Source organism: Danaus plexippus, chromosome 8 (assembly GCF_018135715.1).
Source record: "Danaus plexippus chromosome 8, MEX_DaPlex, whole genome shotgun sequence".
Classification (NCBI taxonomy): domain Eukaryota; kingdom Metazoa; phylum Arthropoda; class Insecta; order Lepidoptera; family Nymphalidae; genus Danaus; species Danaus plexippus.
Window position 1 is genome coordinate 4,356,283 of NC_083542.1, and position 16,847 is coordinate 4,373,129.

General features: G+C 34.3%; 1 protein-coding gene across 5 annotated transcripts in view; it reads right to left on the bottom strand.

The window, feature by feature from the left end:
• LOC116776930 (lethal(2) giant larvae protein) overlaps positions 1-16,847 on the bottom strand; it is a 30,545-nt gene that overhangs the window by 2,792 nt on the left and 10,906 nt on the right. For all 5 annotated transcript variants that reach the window (XM_061521165.1, XM_061521168.1, XM_061521167.1 and 2 more), the window contains exons 3-23: positions 12,972-13,149; positions 10,688-10,934; positions 10,165-10,352; positions 9,595-9,774; positions 9,239-9,327; positions 8,787-8,906; positions 7,854-8,016; positions 7,257-7,446; positions 6,490-6,607; positions 6,123-6,224; positions 5,938-6,042; positions 5,612-5,771; positions 4,886-5,028; positions 4,398-4,545; positions 3,901-4,001; positions 3,658-3,762; positions 3,059-3,199; positions 1,948-2,108; positions 1,101-1,194; positions 627-722; positions 136-255 (exon numbers count right to left, since the gene is read on the bottom strand). In XM_061521165.1, the coding sequence (XP_061377149.1) occupies positions 136-255; positions 627-722; positions 1,101-1,194; positions 1,948-2,108; positions 3,059-3,199; positions 3,658-3,762; positions 3,901-4,001; positions 4,398-4,545; positions 4,886-5,028; positions 5,612-5,771; positions 5,938-6,042; positions 6,123-6,224; positions 6,490-6,607; positions 7,257-7,446; positions 7,854-8,016; positions 8,787-8,906; positions 9,239-9,327; positions 9,595-9,774; positions 10,165-10,352; positions 10,688-10,934; positions 12,972-13,149 (2,949 nt within the window). The remainder of the gene's footprint in view (positions 1-135; positions 256-626; positions 723-1,100; positions 1,195-1,947; positions 2,109-3,058; positions 3,200-3,657; positions 3,763-3,900; positions 4,002-4,397; positions 4,546-4,885; positions 5,029-5,611; positions 5,772-5,937; positions 6,043-6,122; positions 6,225-6,489; positions 6,608-7,256; positions 7,447-7,853; positions 8,017-8,786; positions 8,907-9,238; positions 9,328-9,594; positions 9,775-10,164; positions 10,353-10,687; positions 10,935-12,971; positions 13,150-16,847) is intronic.

A 16,847-nucleotide genomic window follows, 5' to 3' on the forward strand; every position in this document is an offset into this window, starting at 1 on the left:
CTATTATACATTGTTGCATTCTCAAACTAACTCCTGTATAGACAGTTTGTTAATTAAATATTTAATAGACCGATGTGCTCCGCTCTCACTTTTTGTTTATAACGTAGTATAATATTAGTACGAGTTAAGGCGTACCTGCAAGTTAATATTCAAGTCCCCCGTGGCGTTGTCCTGTGACGTGTGATCTCTGACAGAGTCGACGGTGATGTCCGCCGAAGCTGCTGTCACATCGTGGGGCGCTTCAGACGGTTCTTCCTGATCAAAATAAGATTATCTATATAGAATAATCAGTGAATATAACTAGGGATTAGTGGAGAGCTTCATTAATATTAAATATACTACATCTTACAGACTTCGTATTAAATGCAATTGTTCTGAAACTAATTATTAATTGTTTTAGATTTTAACGTCGTCTTTTGTTGTCAGTATTTTCTTTCAAATTTCGAAGACACAATACCTCTGTGCTTCTATTCTTAACAATGGACTTTTTTTGAGGGTCCTATATAAAATTTTCTATTGCAAAATATAAAAAAATATGTAGATATAGAGTTATGCTTGAATTACTGAACAGATTTCTTTGAAACTTTAACAAGTTTATATTATTGTATGCTATATGAGTAACTCACTTTGTGTTCGCCGTTAGTGAGCGGCGCCTCGTCCGCCGGCCCGCGGAGGGCGGCGGCCCATGGAGACAGCAACACGTGGCATTGAGCTATGGTCACCTTAACAAAAATAACCATTGCGTACAAACACACTAAGATAATACATTACAACAGAAACATTATTACTTTACATAATAAAGGAAAAATATATTTTGGGAGTTTTTATTATTATAAGTATTCATAGTTATTTACAGAAACAAAAATAATTACATCTACATAAGAATACTTATATTAATATAAATACTTTTTTTTATCTCTGGACTGATTTTGATGAGACGTTTACGGGAAGCAAGCTTGTGCGATAGAAGTAAGTTAATCTCCTTTTCTTATAGATTTTTTATCAATACAAATACTCACAAATATCGTCAAAATCAGTTCAGTTAGTTCCAAATATAAAAGTCAAGATCCGTGTAGATTTTTTAAAACATTTTAATGTACCTTAGTCGCGGAGAGCGTTATCCTCTGCAACTCGGACGAGGAGTGCAAGTAGAGAGCCTCGCCTCGCTTAGAGAAGCACAGACTGGAAATACCACTGCAACAACAAAAACTTACTATGACTGGTGTATGTGCGTGTGTCGCCAAACCACTCAACAATCTACAGAATCGATTCGAATCGAAATGTAATTGAAGGAAAACCGGGAGTTTTGTTAATTGGTCGCATTTTAATTTGTTTTCACTATTGAACCGACGGAACATGTTTGAAACTTTTAATAAAATCGAAAAAAGAAAATAAGGTAGGATGAAAATTCAAACCCACGGGAAAAAGAAGAGAATGCAAAGAAAACGAAAGGCAAAATAATTTAATTTTTACAATGGAAAACGCTGAGGTCGCAAAGGATAAGACATAGTGTTTGGTACATAAAAAGAAATTATAAGGAATATCGAAGGAAACAGTAAAAATAAAGACTCAAAAACTTGATTATTTCCAACGATTATTTCGAATATATTTGGGAGCTATGTGAAGGTCAACAACACTACTTGTATGTTCTTATTGCCGTAACATTTACATTACATTTTTCTTCTTAGTGCTAGTAGTTTTCCCGGCACTGTTTTTTTTACACTTAATACTCACCCCCCCACTTCCCCCTTTATAAGTATCCATATAATGTTTGGTCTATTAGTATTGCAATATGATCCATCCTATTGTCTCTTTTTTAACTGCTCACTATTTTCTAAAGCTTCTCTGTTTTAATATTAGCCAGTGTCTAACTTGTCTTTAAATATTCTTTCTTCTGTGATGTATAAGTTCCTATATGTTAAAATTCATATAAGGCCGTGTCCATACTTAATGTCTTCCTTGCGCACGGCGGCCGCGTTCAGTTGTCTCCTGAGGTCAGGAGATAGCACGAGACAGTCTCCCAGGTTGGTGAGACACAGCAGACACCACTCCCGGTGCCGCTCCGACCCTCCGCCGCACTCGAACCACGCGAACGCTGTGCGCCGCACCTGCACATAGATTCCATAGATTAACTTCAATTCTGGGACTTGCGCGCCAGGTTTAGCTTTAAGCGCACCCTAATGAGATCTCAGACCTTCGCGAGTATTCATTTAAATCAAACTAATATTTTTCGAATTACTACGCGTATTTTATTATTTTATTAATCTACATACTCCCGATGTTTCGATTACTTTTCAGTAACCGTAATCACAAGCAGACGAGATGTGATCACGGTTGCTGCAAAGTAACCGAAACGTCGGGAGTATGTAGTTTTAAAAATAATAAAATACGCGTAGTAATCCGAAAAATATTAGTTTAATTTAAGGGGACCCTATCAAACGCGCGTTAAACGCACACCTCAACCGTCCCAGCTCCTCCCTCTATCTAACTAACCTACTATTGCAGCCTTCGAAGCACGATAAAAGAATGAATTGATGTACTTGTGTTATAAATACGAAAGTCTATAATGATTTTCCATTTCAAGCAAAACTATTTAAGCTATTATTATGAAACTACTTGGTGAAGTAGCTCAGACATCATATGAACATGTGCCCTATAATTTACTAAGGAATTTCGTGTTTCTTCCTAGCAGCGTCACAGAGTATATATATATAGATGTCGCTGGCGTCTGCTTACAAAACCTATTTCATTTTATACATCTTAACGTTAAACTGTCGGCATATAAAAAAAAACTAGTTTTAAACAATATACATTATTTTCCCATGTTGTTACAAAAAACATAACCAAGAAGAGTATCTCCAGAATGTAGTAATTTATGTTCTATGTATTTAGAGTTGCTGGCAAACCACAAATAAAGTGTGGAGTGACAATAATAATACTATATTTGTCAAATTAATATTTTATATAACCGTGGACTATACATATATATGCCTGGGGACGTTTCGTACAAAATGATAGCTAATTGATTATGACATATCAATATAACTCTAGTATATACCCTGGCGCCCTCGTGTGCTGTCAGCTTGTATTTGTTGTGCGGCTTCAGTGACGGCAGCGTGAACACTTTGAACTGCTCCTCCGACGTGATGAGGACTCGCTGAGGCCCGGCCTCCGGCAGAGGTGCCACGCCACGCTCCACCTGTTACATAAGTGTTAGATTAATTGATATAACTATCAGTGCTTCAGTAAAATTACTACAAATCTGTATTGTTGCACGAAATACAGAACGTATTTAGTTTTTGCTTCATAAACCTATATTGGCACTATAATGTCGAAGATGGATGGATAAATGAACTGGTAACGCTACGTGTGTAGTGTAACGATGGAAACTTATTGTAAGATCATAGCTTAAAGTTCATCAACACCGCTCCCGAACCTCCCGGGGCATGTTCTGTGTACACATACATATACTTTACAGGTTTGTGAACATTTACACGTATTAAAGTTATACTCGTGAAATTTTGTATTGGTTGTAATTTTAACACATTTGAAGCCGTGGAATCAGACATGTATCGTGATAAAACCCATATAACTGGAAATTATATCACGTATTGGATGAAAAAAAATTGTCATATAAATGTTTAGGTTGAAAGTTACCTCCAAAGGATCCGGTAGCGGCACGGACGCTCCGTCCAGCACTGTTATACCTATCACAGGGGCTCTATGCTTCAGCTGGATCTCCTTAGCTAGTTGACATGTTACCTGCAAATATATATATTATATTAAAATATTAAGCAAAATAAAAAAGCGTCATGGCGAAAGCACATTTCGAGGGCGTTTCACGCGTGTTATATGAGATATAGCGTGTATTACATACTGTATATATATAAGTAAACTCACGGGTTCCTCTTTCCTCTTGTTGGTATTGGGTACGTGTATCGTGAATGCGTAAACCGTGCCATTGTTAGTGCCGGCCCATAATGTGGGCGTCGAGTTCTGAGCTGCAAAATTAATTTTAATACTTTAGCTGTCAATGTTGTTATTTTATAATGCTACCGGAAGATATGTATTGTAAACGGAGAATTCTAGTCTGTTATTACATGTTAAAGAGGAATTATTGCTATTTACTTTTAGTAGGCTTAGTACATAAAAGGTTGTAAGTAGATAAAAAAAATAATTACAGTAAGAAGAAAATTATAGATAAGATATTATCGATAGACGAAAAACTATATAACAATCTTAAATATCTTTGTTTGTCCTCTATTACCTGTATTGTTTTTCGATAGCAATAAAAATAACATGTGTAAAAATAATTACTTTTTAAATCTCTTCGTAACGTTTTATATATGATACGCCAGAATATAACATAGGAATTATTCTTGGAGACATATACTTACTGCTGACAAGGAAGGTCCTCGCGAAGTAGAGACAGCGCACCATGGTGCCGAAGGCGTCGTCAGTGGACCTCGCTTCCACGGCTCTTTCGATGGGTTTGACGTCAGCGTCCGCTTCATTTATCTTTTCCGTTATCTTTTTTGAAGCTGGCTGTGTTGGCAGTTTATAGAACTTTAATACAACGTACATCAGAAAATATATTCGAATTTAATTCATCGTCATGTCAGTAGTAAAGTAATATTTTTGTTTGATGTGTTTGCTTTCATGTAGTTAGTCCATAGAAATTATATAATGGACGAAGAAAAAACGATCCCTCGAGGATCATTTGAGTTTTGTTGACTGGAGTTTATAAAAGGTACATAAATACATAATAATACAACGGTGACGTTAGAAACAGAAATTTTTGTTGAATTTTAGTAACCGGAAAATTATATTTGTTTTAGTCTTATTTATAGTTAGTTAGTGTACATTAATTTAGTTAATTATTAACCTGCGTGGGTGATGTGGGACTGGCTGAAGTAGTTGTCTGCCGTCTCTGGGATCTCCCCTTCCTGAGTCTTCGGAAGGATTCTCTGAGTGATTTCTTGAATGATTTCCTTCTTGAAATAGGAGTATCGCCCGCCCCGGAGTGGCCTGTTTACAAGGTATTTTAATTTTATCATGCTTATTCATGGCATAAAATATGTTTTTAAAGTGGTTTTCTATAGGGAAATTTTTTAATGATGTTATAACTAAATCTTAGAAAAAAATTGTTTATTTCAAAACGGTTTGAAGAGAGAATAAACTTTTAAGGTGGTCTATTATGACATTATCAGCGCTTTCACAAATATTATTCAGGTTCTTATCTTCTTTGTAAACAAATATAATGAAAACTTTAAACTAATTATACATATTGTAAGATCTTCGTTAGCTTTTGTCTTGATGCCTAAGTACTTTTGGGAATTTCTTTAAACTAAATACCGTCGATACTGTCGTGTGTAAAGACTTAGTTTGTAAAATCGTTAAAGTACTAATTTTAAAGAAGCACACTCTCGACAGATGTACTGGTTAAACTGTGTTAGTAGTACCGCTTACATCACAACAGCAGCACTATTAAAGATAAAGATACTATATGTTACAAATTGAGAATTAATTTTAAAATAAGAATACCAATGTATGTCTGTGTAAGTTGTATCAATGTCTAATAGACCGTGTGTCTGTGTGTGTGTGTGTTTACCGTGTGCGTTGAGGGTGCACTTGTGTGTGAGAGGCGCGGGTTTGAGCGCGTCGATGAGTGCCAGGCCGTGCGCCGTGCCCGCCACCACCACCCCCCACTCCCACTGCGCGGACAGGGCTGTCACCGCGGCCGGTGGGGACAGCTGGCACACAGCGCTCGCCTGGAACGATAGAACATTTATATTATATACACATATATTACAATAACGTGATACATCATTATTGATAATTCGTGGTAATGATTTACACGCTTCAAATAATGGAAGCATTTTTTGATATGTATTTCGAGATCTATGAATGCCGCGTATCGTTGAGTTGCATACATACTTGATAGCCGGCGGGGAACGTGAGCGGTCCGGAACGGAGGTTTAGCTGATCGTGACCCTTCCATACGAAGCCGTCTCTGTCAGACACGATGTTCACGGATACGGACTGAAATAAAATTAATGAAATTGAATATTTTACTAGAAAAATAGATTCGTTTGTTGTTCGTTACCTTAGCATCAACTTACTTTGACTTCCGCCGTGCTTGGTGTGGACTTCAGACTCGCTATAACAATGTGGCCAGCCGCGCCACCGATAGTTAGCATACCAGACAGCGGACAGAGCAGGACCTTCAAAGATATATAACAATTATAAATGATTAAGGTTTATCATTCCCAGACATCATCAGTTCCCACGGTCATTATAATAACTTGTATGTTATTTTTCTTTATGTTTTGATGTTATAAAAATAGTTTTAAGAGTGAAGGTATATCAAACTGATTTTCATCTTATTTCAGTTACCGATCCGACCAAGTATTACTCGGATATTATCTTTTAATATTATAAATATTTCTTATTGTCCACTATATTATTATAATGAGTGATTTTACTAACTCTTTTCACAGCCAGTCGCGGGTCGTCACTGTACGGGTCAAATGTGCCGACTCTCCTGAACGGCGGCCACTCTTCCTCGTCGTTTTGACTGTCGTTATTTTCACATATCTCTTCGCCGCTACAAAATAAAATATAATTAAGTATATATACACAAAATATATTAAAAATATTGTATATTTCTGCGTACATAACATATTAATATCAATTCACTCGCATTACTGAATTTAACTTTCCTTTATATGCCAGTCGCGGTCTACATTATATTAACTCACACTAAGTATATTTTATATTTATATATAACATGATCGGAGCATGTCCGTCCACGGAGTCGGGGCTTCCCATGCATGTAACTACAATGATACTACGCCATCATAAATAATAAAATTCAAATTATATTTTACCTCGCAGTCGACCTTTTCAGCCCGCTTCAAATATAGTAAGCAATAAGCAAAAGATGATACGATTAGCTAATGTTCAAGCCGTACACTAGCCTGACTGATTCACGAATGTCTTTAATAACTAATGCTTAAATCAAAATAACACTGTAGTATTAAAGTCTTATGTTATATAACAATATGATTGTCGCAGATGATTTTGTCTTATTATGTTAACATGCCTCTTACTCGTTAAATCGCATTATTAGAACATCTTTAACTTAAAGTTATCTCTGTATTTAACATTGCTACTGATTCGATTTACCCGAACGTTGCCCAATCTTTTCTTTTCCCCAATGTATTTCATGTAAATAATGGATTTTTGTTAATCACCTGAAGAGTGGGGCGGTTGTGTATTTATATAGAGGCGTCATGACGACGCCGGTCACGTCCCAGAAGCGGACCGAGCCGTCTTCGTGACCGGTGAGCAGGATCTGTTTGTCTGTCTGTTCGGCCGTTTCTACTATCCCTCCGGAGATAGGCCACTGGCTCTCGGAGTAAATGTTTTCGGTTTGTTGTTGGCCTGTGGATAGTTAATCTCATATTAACTAAAATTTATCAACAAAACCTTCAAGGTTAGAACTTGTTGTGAGAGCCACTCTTTGTATTTATGAGAATCGATTCACTTTATTGTATATTAGCTGCGGTCGATTTAAACGACAGATACATAAGATGAAGAGATGATACATAAGAATCGAACCTACGATCTCCGGAACATCTGTTTCCAGTCGTTTTGCCAATCAAGCTGTCGTACTAGACACGAATTCGTACGTTAAAATGTATATTGTATGTATAGTAAAATTTTTTGAAGGTGCACCAAGTCTCAGTAACTCACACTTTGTTACAGATGACCATAAACAATCAGAGGGTCTGTTTGTTCGTCTGTCAATGGTAAGTAAATATATAAGAAATGTCTAGCGAAGTATATACCCGCTTGCACAATGTTATCGTAAACATTGTCGGCGACGTTATCGACGAGGTAAGCGGTTGTGATGGCGGAGGCGTGTACCGACACCAGGTACGGCAGTCTTAGCGGACGCCATCTCTCATCACACAGATCTAACACCACCAGCTCCTCTTCAGCTAACACCACCTGCGACATACAGATTTATAAATGGGTATTAGAATGAAATTGATTTTGCACATAAAGTTCAAGTTAATAAATTCTTTGACACACATAAAATACCTAAGTAAGATTAAAATTTAAAATTTTACAAATAATTTTTAAACAAGTAAATAAAAGTGGTCTAATATGGTATAAAAATCACGTGATGTGATTGGTGTGACGTCATTGCGCATATGGTTCCGTGTTTATAAAAACATTCTGTGAGAGGATCGGCGCGAACTAAACTGAATGGAATATGCACTATGACGTCACATGCGCAAGATACGCTGCCTATTCGTTTAAATTTCAACATTTTTTTTATTGTTAGATGGTTTAAATGTTTATGAATACAATTCTTTTGCAAAAAAAAAAATTATAATCATGGAACATAACTATTTAATGAATTGAAAAATCATGCAAATAACCAATTACTGTAAACTTGCTCTTGTCAAATATATTGTACATAATTTTTATATGATCATCATTTGTTATTTAGCCGATATTGGATCAGACAGAACGAGATTTTGCTTTTGAATGACATTCAAAAATAAATTACGAATAATGTTGCCGTATTTCTAACAGTTTTGTTTAAATAAAACAAAGTTTAACTCTTATATAACATATTTTAGTATGTGTGTCGATTTGTTTCTGATATTTTTTGTTATACACCACAGACGACCCTCCCAATATAATATATACATATGTTTATGGTTATGAGGATCTTATCTCTTATTAAACATATTAAACGGTATACTGACCAGAGTAGCGGCAACTTGGTTCACTGCCTGTCCTTGTATGACGGCGGGGATGGTAGGGCGCTCCTCCTGTAGAGGGACGCCGTCGGGCGGCACGGGAGTTGTTGTAAAGAAGTCTATCACCTGAAGAACATATGCTTTATATTTAATGTGTATAATTGTATGACTTGTATTAGAAATAATATATATATATATAGGGTATATTATAAAATAAGGATTCAGTTTTAAGTTTAAATGTAGGAATTTTATATATTGATATTGAGTACTTGTCAAGATTTTCTTTAGAATCTTAAACACTAGTATTTTTGTTTATGGTATATCCTGCCTGTTTAATTTTAATTTATTTTCTATAAGCAAAATACATATAGGTCATAACCTCGTGTAATTGGATACTGATGCAGAGATATATATCTGCTGTAGTAAGGTTCGCTATACACAGTACTAAGTCTACGTACACGGCTGGTAAAGTCGAAAGCGACGTGTTTTTCTCCTTGCTGAACGGTCACTGTGTACTTGTCCGAATATGAAGCTCTCGGCATACCACCTGCCGGACAAAAGTATTGATAAACGATTATGTCAACTTTAATAAACAGAATAATTCATGTTAGTGTACACATTAGTTATTGAAAACTTAACCAGCTTTAATTAGTATGAGTTGAAATTATTTCAATACTAATTTGCTATACTGTATACAAATACGAAAAACTCCAGTGTCATGTAAATGATAACTACTATTTAGTTAGCGAAATATATTATATCTCATATGTACATACCTCATAATAAAACTGACAAATTAAAGATTTTTGGTCACCTGCAAATATGATAAGCTCGTCTCCTCCCACGCTGGTCCTATTCAGTATTTTGGAGATGGCCTTACAGGGGTAAGGTCCATAAGGAGTCACGGGTTCCTTCAGCGGGCGATCACTGGCGGCGCCCGCCACCTCCCACGTCACATACGAACCGTCGTTGTGAGACGACGTGAAGTGTTCTCCTGGAACATCAGATTATATCAATATAAATGGAAATTATGCTTAAATGTGATTTAATTCTCTATACTAGAAGTAATAATTCATGTTTAATATTATTTTTATAGTATAGTATATGTAGACCGATCAAAAGTTATTGCGATAAAGAAAAAATACTTTTATAATGAAAAGTTTTATTTAGTATAAAAAATATTATCGTCAATTTCTATACAGTTCGATGAGATTTAATTATTTTTCTTAAAACCGATTGCTACAAACATACACTGTATTATGATAATATATTATTTTTTATGTAATTTAAATATACTGAGCTCTCTTGTTATTATGAACTGTTAAAGCAAATAAGAAGTAACTCGTGATGTTGTGTGCTATATAACATCTGTAACCATAATCACCTTCATCGTTCCAGCACAAGCTCTCCAGCTGTTGGTTTGAGACGAAGGTGTGTGAGGGCGCTGAGGTCGCTCGGTCCCATAACACCACAAGCCCTCGGTTGTATCCTATTAGTAATCGACTTGGCGTCTTCGGGTGTTCGCATATAGATTCCACTGCACCTGGATTGACCTTGAAGTCTTCTGGACAGCTGTAAATTTGTATAACATGCATTTTTAGACAGCTGGAATTTCATTATAGATTTATCTAAGATGATTAGAATTTATTTTTTGATGCATGTTGTAAATGGGACTGGTTATAAATGGAATTCGCTATTAGCGCAATATAATACCTAAAGCTTTAAGAGGAAAAAATATATAAATTGTACGACTTGAATACTTGTTAATCAAGTTGTATATGTATATAATTGTTATAATGTTTTGAGATTTATGTAGTTTCATATAACAGGCGACTTTCATATAATATGCGACCTTAAATTATAATAATTATTTTTTTATTCCAATATATTCCATGTTTATTGCTCACTTCTGCATAACAGTGTCCTGATAAATAACGTCTTCGTGTATTGTGAAAGCGTTGCAGTCTAAGGAGTATATATTTCCGCCCTCGGTTCCAAGCAGGAGGTTGTTTCCAGAAGATTCGACGCATATTGATGATATTTTCTTATTTTTTCCTTCGAAGGAATGTGATTTGAGTTCCACTAGAGATTTCTCGTTTATCTCCCACAAATGGAGACTGTTATCATCGCAGAGTGATATGAGCCGTCCTGTTCCTGAAATGACAACAAATATATTTAAATCTCGATATCTAACTGACGATATAAACACGAAAGTAGAGGAATGTTGGTTACTTTTTCACGGTAACAGTATTGAACTACTCTTAACGTGACTTTCCAGTAACGTATCTTAGACGTCAAAAATAACACAAGGCAAAGAATTTATATCAAAATGCCGTATAATTAAAGGAATATGCAGTTTAAGTAATATTCGGTATGAAATCACCTACCGCTGACGACAGATGGCGCTGTTACTCGGTAAATGTAATTTTTGAGCTGACTTTTTCTGACCAATTCAGATGACCATGCGGGCAGATTTTCGAGCAAAACCTAGTATGATATAATAATAACAATGACGTTTTCGAAGTCGTCCGACAAGTCGTTTATTATCTCCGATATTCTAGTTGGACGTGATCGACAAACCAAGCGTATCCTTAACGGTAGGTGCGGTTACAACAATAATATGATATAATGTTCCGGTCCAATGGTTTGCTAGTAATTATTTTAATATACTTATTTGTGTGAGTAACTGTATAATTCTATATGAGTAAGAAATTATGTAATTTCTTTGAATTTTAAATAATGTTTCTATTTGTGGGCTTCATAGAAGTAGGTCATTCTATAGATAAATACAATTTCCTTGGTTTTTTTTTTTTATATACTTAACAAACATATTTATATTATATTTATTACTATCTTGAAAACATACAGTTTTGCATACAAATAGCAATAAAAACGTTGTTGTTTTAGTTTTATTATTAGTCATTCCCCTGTTTAATGTTCGTTTCAATCTATTTCGGTAAATTCAATATTATTCTTAGAACTATTGTGAAATCAAATTTTATTTAGTTACTAAGGTTACAGCTTGAGCAATGAAGTTATTTTGTGTATTGTGTGACAAATCTTTTTTTGTGTTCATCGGTTTATTTTGTCCGCTATAATGACAGTTTATTATATAACCCGTTTGCTAACACTCGTAAATGTGCTAACTGAGTGTTCGTATAGTTAGACACAGACACTTTTAAGTTATTTTTTATATACAGAGGTTTAAGGTTTTCGCGAGTATTAATTTAAATGTGACTAGTATTTTTCGGATTACTACGTTTATTTTAATATTTTATAAACTGCATACTCCCGGCGTTTCGGTTATTTTCCAGCGATCGTGATCACGGACAGACGAGATGTGTGTAGTTTTTAAAATAATAAAATACGCGTAGTGATCCGAAAAATATTAGTTACATTTATTATATATATTCGTATGTCGATACGTGTGGAGTTTTATTAATTGAAAACTAGATGCACGTTTAGTTTTATGGTACTAATTCATCGTAAGTGTTCTGATAATGTTTTGGACGTAAATAAACTTTAGTGGTGATGTCCTGTTCACACATTGACTTCACTAAAAAGGTGTTACTTGACAGCTAGTTAGGATTGTGATTTATCGAAAACTGAGTTTACTTTTCCATTCCATATAATCAATATCTGTATGATATTCATAAGCGCTTTTTACTTACTAGGTGTATATTTATTTCTAGAGATCCGAACCTTAATGACAAGATCTTAATAGTAGTCATAGAATAAAATTATGAATGGCATATTATTCAGATGACGTCACGTTAAAGAGCCGTTTCCCAATAAAGCATGATAGTATGGAGTAAAAATTAAAACAATATACTTGGTTGACTTTAGAGATGGACACTAGTGTTTTTTTTTTGCAAATTTCTGTCTAGCAAAGTGATCAGGATCAAGTTGCAAGATGCTTTGATGCAAAAAAATACGATATCTTTAATAACCAAAGCATTATTGGTGAAATTAATTTTTTTTTATATCAAAAATACTTCAATTTGGAATATAGTTACTGTTACTTGTCATACATTAAAGTGTCAGTAATGTTAGGTGTTTTGAACTCTTCTGAAAAAAAATTATTCACACATAATGACTAAGCGGCTTCTGTAAATTTGCTACGTTGTAATTGGATGTCAAACATCTGATCGGCTTACGGTATATAAACGAGTTGTGTGATATATACCGTACCTGGTATGAAATGTATCTGGGTGACTACAACTTCCGGATTGGTGTGCTGTCCGTAGAGCTCGACGCCTGGTCTTCCGTACACTTTCAATGCTCCCGTCGCTGTGCCGAGGGCTGCCAGGCGGAGTAACGGGTCCCAGGCTAGCGCCGACGCCCTGTGAGGGAAGCCATGTTGGACTGTCTGTTGACAAGACATAGGTACTTACTTTATATAGTACAAGTTTGCGTTTAAGATAATAAGAAACTGAGATTGAGTAGTTCATACAGGTTAATACAAATATTAACCTGTTTTTCTAACAAACTAGAAAACTCTAACGGGGCGTCATATTGATATTTACTACGCACTGATGTTACTAAAATATCAAAATTGTTCTAATGTTTAAATGCAACCAGAACTCGTAATAATATACCATCTATATAATTGATGATGATGTATCAATTCGGGCTTAAAATATAACTAGGACAATAATTTTATGAATATAATATTTTGTCATAACAGCCTTCTGAGAAACCCTTGTAAATATTTGGTCTACTTTCAACGACAGACGGATGGCGCGAAAACAGTTTGCATTGATCGATATAAATAAAATACGGCATTGATTATATGCTGGAAATGTATTTAGGCGATGATTCCGTCAGTCATAAAAATAAATTAATTACATACACTATATGATCTGAAAGATTTTTATAAAAATAATAGTTCACGTAAATACTATATTATAATTAAGTTTTATATTCCGGTTTAATATAAAAAAAACTTTCTAGTATATACCAGTTTGTACGTTTAAAATATATAGTATATATTTATTATACAAACAAATCATATAATTATAAATTAATTCGTATCACATTTTTTTTTTGTATTTATGTAATATTTAAATGTTGTGGTTCATACTGATAATTTAAAACACAATAAACCGATTTTCGAATCAGGTTTTTTCAATTTCTTCACGAATTACTTAATCACATTGCGTTTATGAGAACAAGAGTCAAAAAAAATTACTATAATATGAGTCATATAAAGTTATTTAGCACACAGGCATATTATACAAGGGAAAACGTGGGATATTTTTTTATGTGACACAGTTTAATAATCAGCAGAGTGTTATTCTGCGAAATATATTAAAATTTTAATCAAACCGGTATTATTTATTTGTAAACAGAAATGTATTTTAATGCATTCAGCTATTAGCTGGAGTGGTCTACTGTACGTTATCAACTAATTAACATTTTTAAACAAAAATATTCATTCAGTGTCTTTATATATATATATATATATATGTATGTATGTATGTATATATGGCGCAAGGCAATTATGAAACAAGATTTATAGTAGGTATCATAGATTATGAACAAAAAAGTATTGATAGTGTACTGAGATCGCGTGGTGTACCAACATAACCGCCAGAGCGATGGACCGGTTTTATACCGTTATGGTGCGAACCAGTAACATCGGATTCTGTATCTATTTTCAGTGTTACCAACGTTGTAGAACAATTGTTTTAAAACATTCCACATATAGAAGCTACTGCTTCTTGTTTCTGACGTATTTGAAACAAAGTTGTGGATGAATACTCCTGTATTTATGTATATTTCTTTGTCTATTTGTTTAAGTTTATAGCAAGGCATCAATAAACTGTAGAATGGATTCAATTTAACTTTGATGAGATATCTCAGGGAAATATAACTTAGTTTCTTCAACATAAAACGATACATCATAATGTATTATGCTTTATTTAAAAAGTCTAAGCATATTAATAAGATGTTTTAGGTAAATGATGATTTTATCAATAAGAGCTATATATTGTTAAAAGCACTGGGACTATGTTTTATAATGTATACATCCTGTAGTATTTCTTTAAGCAGAAGTACTTAAGTGTCCAGTTTTTTGACTGCTTTGTTTTGCATTGTTATCTGGAACAGCCTGTATATAAGCCTTCCTCGACCAAAAAGCTGTATAACAATGAATGGAATTCTTAAAATCAGTCAGGTAGTTACTGAGATAAGTGCGTTTAAACAAAATAAAACAAACTTAATCTTCCGATAAATAATTTTCTGTACAGTTTGTATAAATAATAAACGGACCAGTTTCTCGACGTGTTGATTAGACAATGAAATAACGCCTCATTCATTCGTATGACACATGGCAATGTTCAATCAACGCCGCATCAGTCAGTTAGACCATCGAATAAATGAAGTACGCTTAGTCTAAGTTTGCATTCACGCTACATACGGAGCGTTAAAAGTTTTTTTTTTTTTAATTTTCGTACATAGTAGAAGGCTATGGAATGGTAAACGCGAAGAGCTTCGTATGTAATGTAACGATGCGAAACTAGGTAAACATACAGACCAATTACTTCTTTAACACACCTTCGAAATTTATTTGTTGGCTAGTGATTGTTATCTCTCGAATTCCAATTAATTGTAGGGGACCGTATAAAAGGTACATACTTTAGTTTTAAACTGAGAATTCGCTTGCATTCATATTTACTTAATCGTCTTCCTTCCTAGCATCAACTATCAATACGTCTGTCAACGTTCGGATATTAAAACACATGCCTCTATGTCTGTTTGTTGTTATTTATCTCCGAAACGCTAATATTACTATTGAACGAATCAAATTTAGTGATCTGAACTAAATAACTCTGATTTTGTAAACGAATCAGTGTGCTTTGTAACAATTAACATTAACGGAGGTCAGCGTGGGTACTATGATGTCACAATAGCTTTCGTTGCCAAATGACATCATTTTATAGCGTGCATAATACGTACCAGCTTTATATTCGTTCGATTGCTCCGTATATACTCGTTATTAATTTGCATTAACATACATGAGAATCATGCAACTTCTCAGAATGTACGAAATATATATTATATCGTTTTTAAATAATTACGTTAATGTATTTAAGAATTTAAATGAAACTAAAAAATTAATGGCCAGGATATAAACATGTGTGCTTGTTAGTGACAGGCACACCTTTTAATTACTTTGTTTTTTTCTATATATTTCAGGGCTTCATTTTGTGGCTGCCCCTTGAGAAACCAACTAAGGACAAATTAATAGGGGGAAAATTCATTAAACAAAATAATTATTGATAACCTAAATTAGGTTAGTTAAACATCACTTCTGGTATTAGAATAGTACTTCACTTGTGGTAAAAAGTAGCTTTAGATTGTAGTGTAAAATTATAAAGATATATTTATATTTTTTATAGCAATTATTTGTGAGACATATGTATATATTTATATATATAAGCCTGTTTCATGCGAGCTAGGCTTGTTTTCGAGGCACGCGCTATACGCACAGACGACTTCCTGCGCTACTTCCTGCCGTTACCATACCAATGGTCACAGTTTTATAATCATCAGGTGATAGTATCTTTATGCTACACATACAACCTCACTGTTTGTATTCGTCAAGTTAATCAGGGCTGAACACAAGGCTAGCTAGGCTTTTCAAAACATCAAAGGATATAAAAATTAATTTGAATATTATCCTCGTATGAGTAATTCAGTAACGGGATATGAAAGGTGACTTCATGTAACAAGAATCGATAATGCTCTTGATAAATATACTATCAGTCAAAATGATCGATAAACATGAAATTCATGAAGATAGATAATAGTTGTGTTAAGAAGAAACGTCACTTGGTTACTTTTACTCGACTCTGTTGTGACAAATCGTATGAATCACAGTATTACGTACAAATATAACAAGAGCAATACATTTCACGTTAGTAGTGGTTTAATCATAACGCCGGTAGCTAACCTTCAATGTATAACGTATTGAGTAAATTCATTGTTTTAAAGCGAATAGTTTTAGCGACCCGCAGGTGATTACTATGAAGGCATTCCAATGACTCATAAAAACCGTTTACG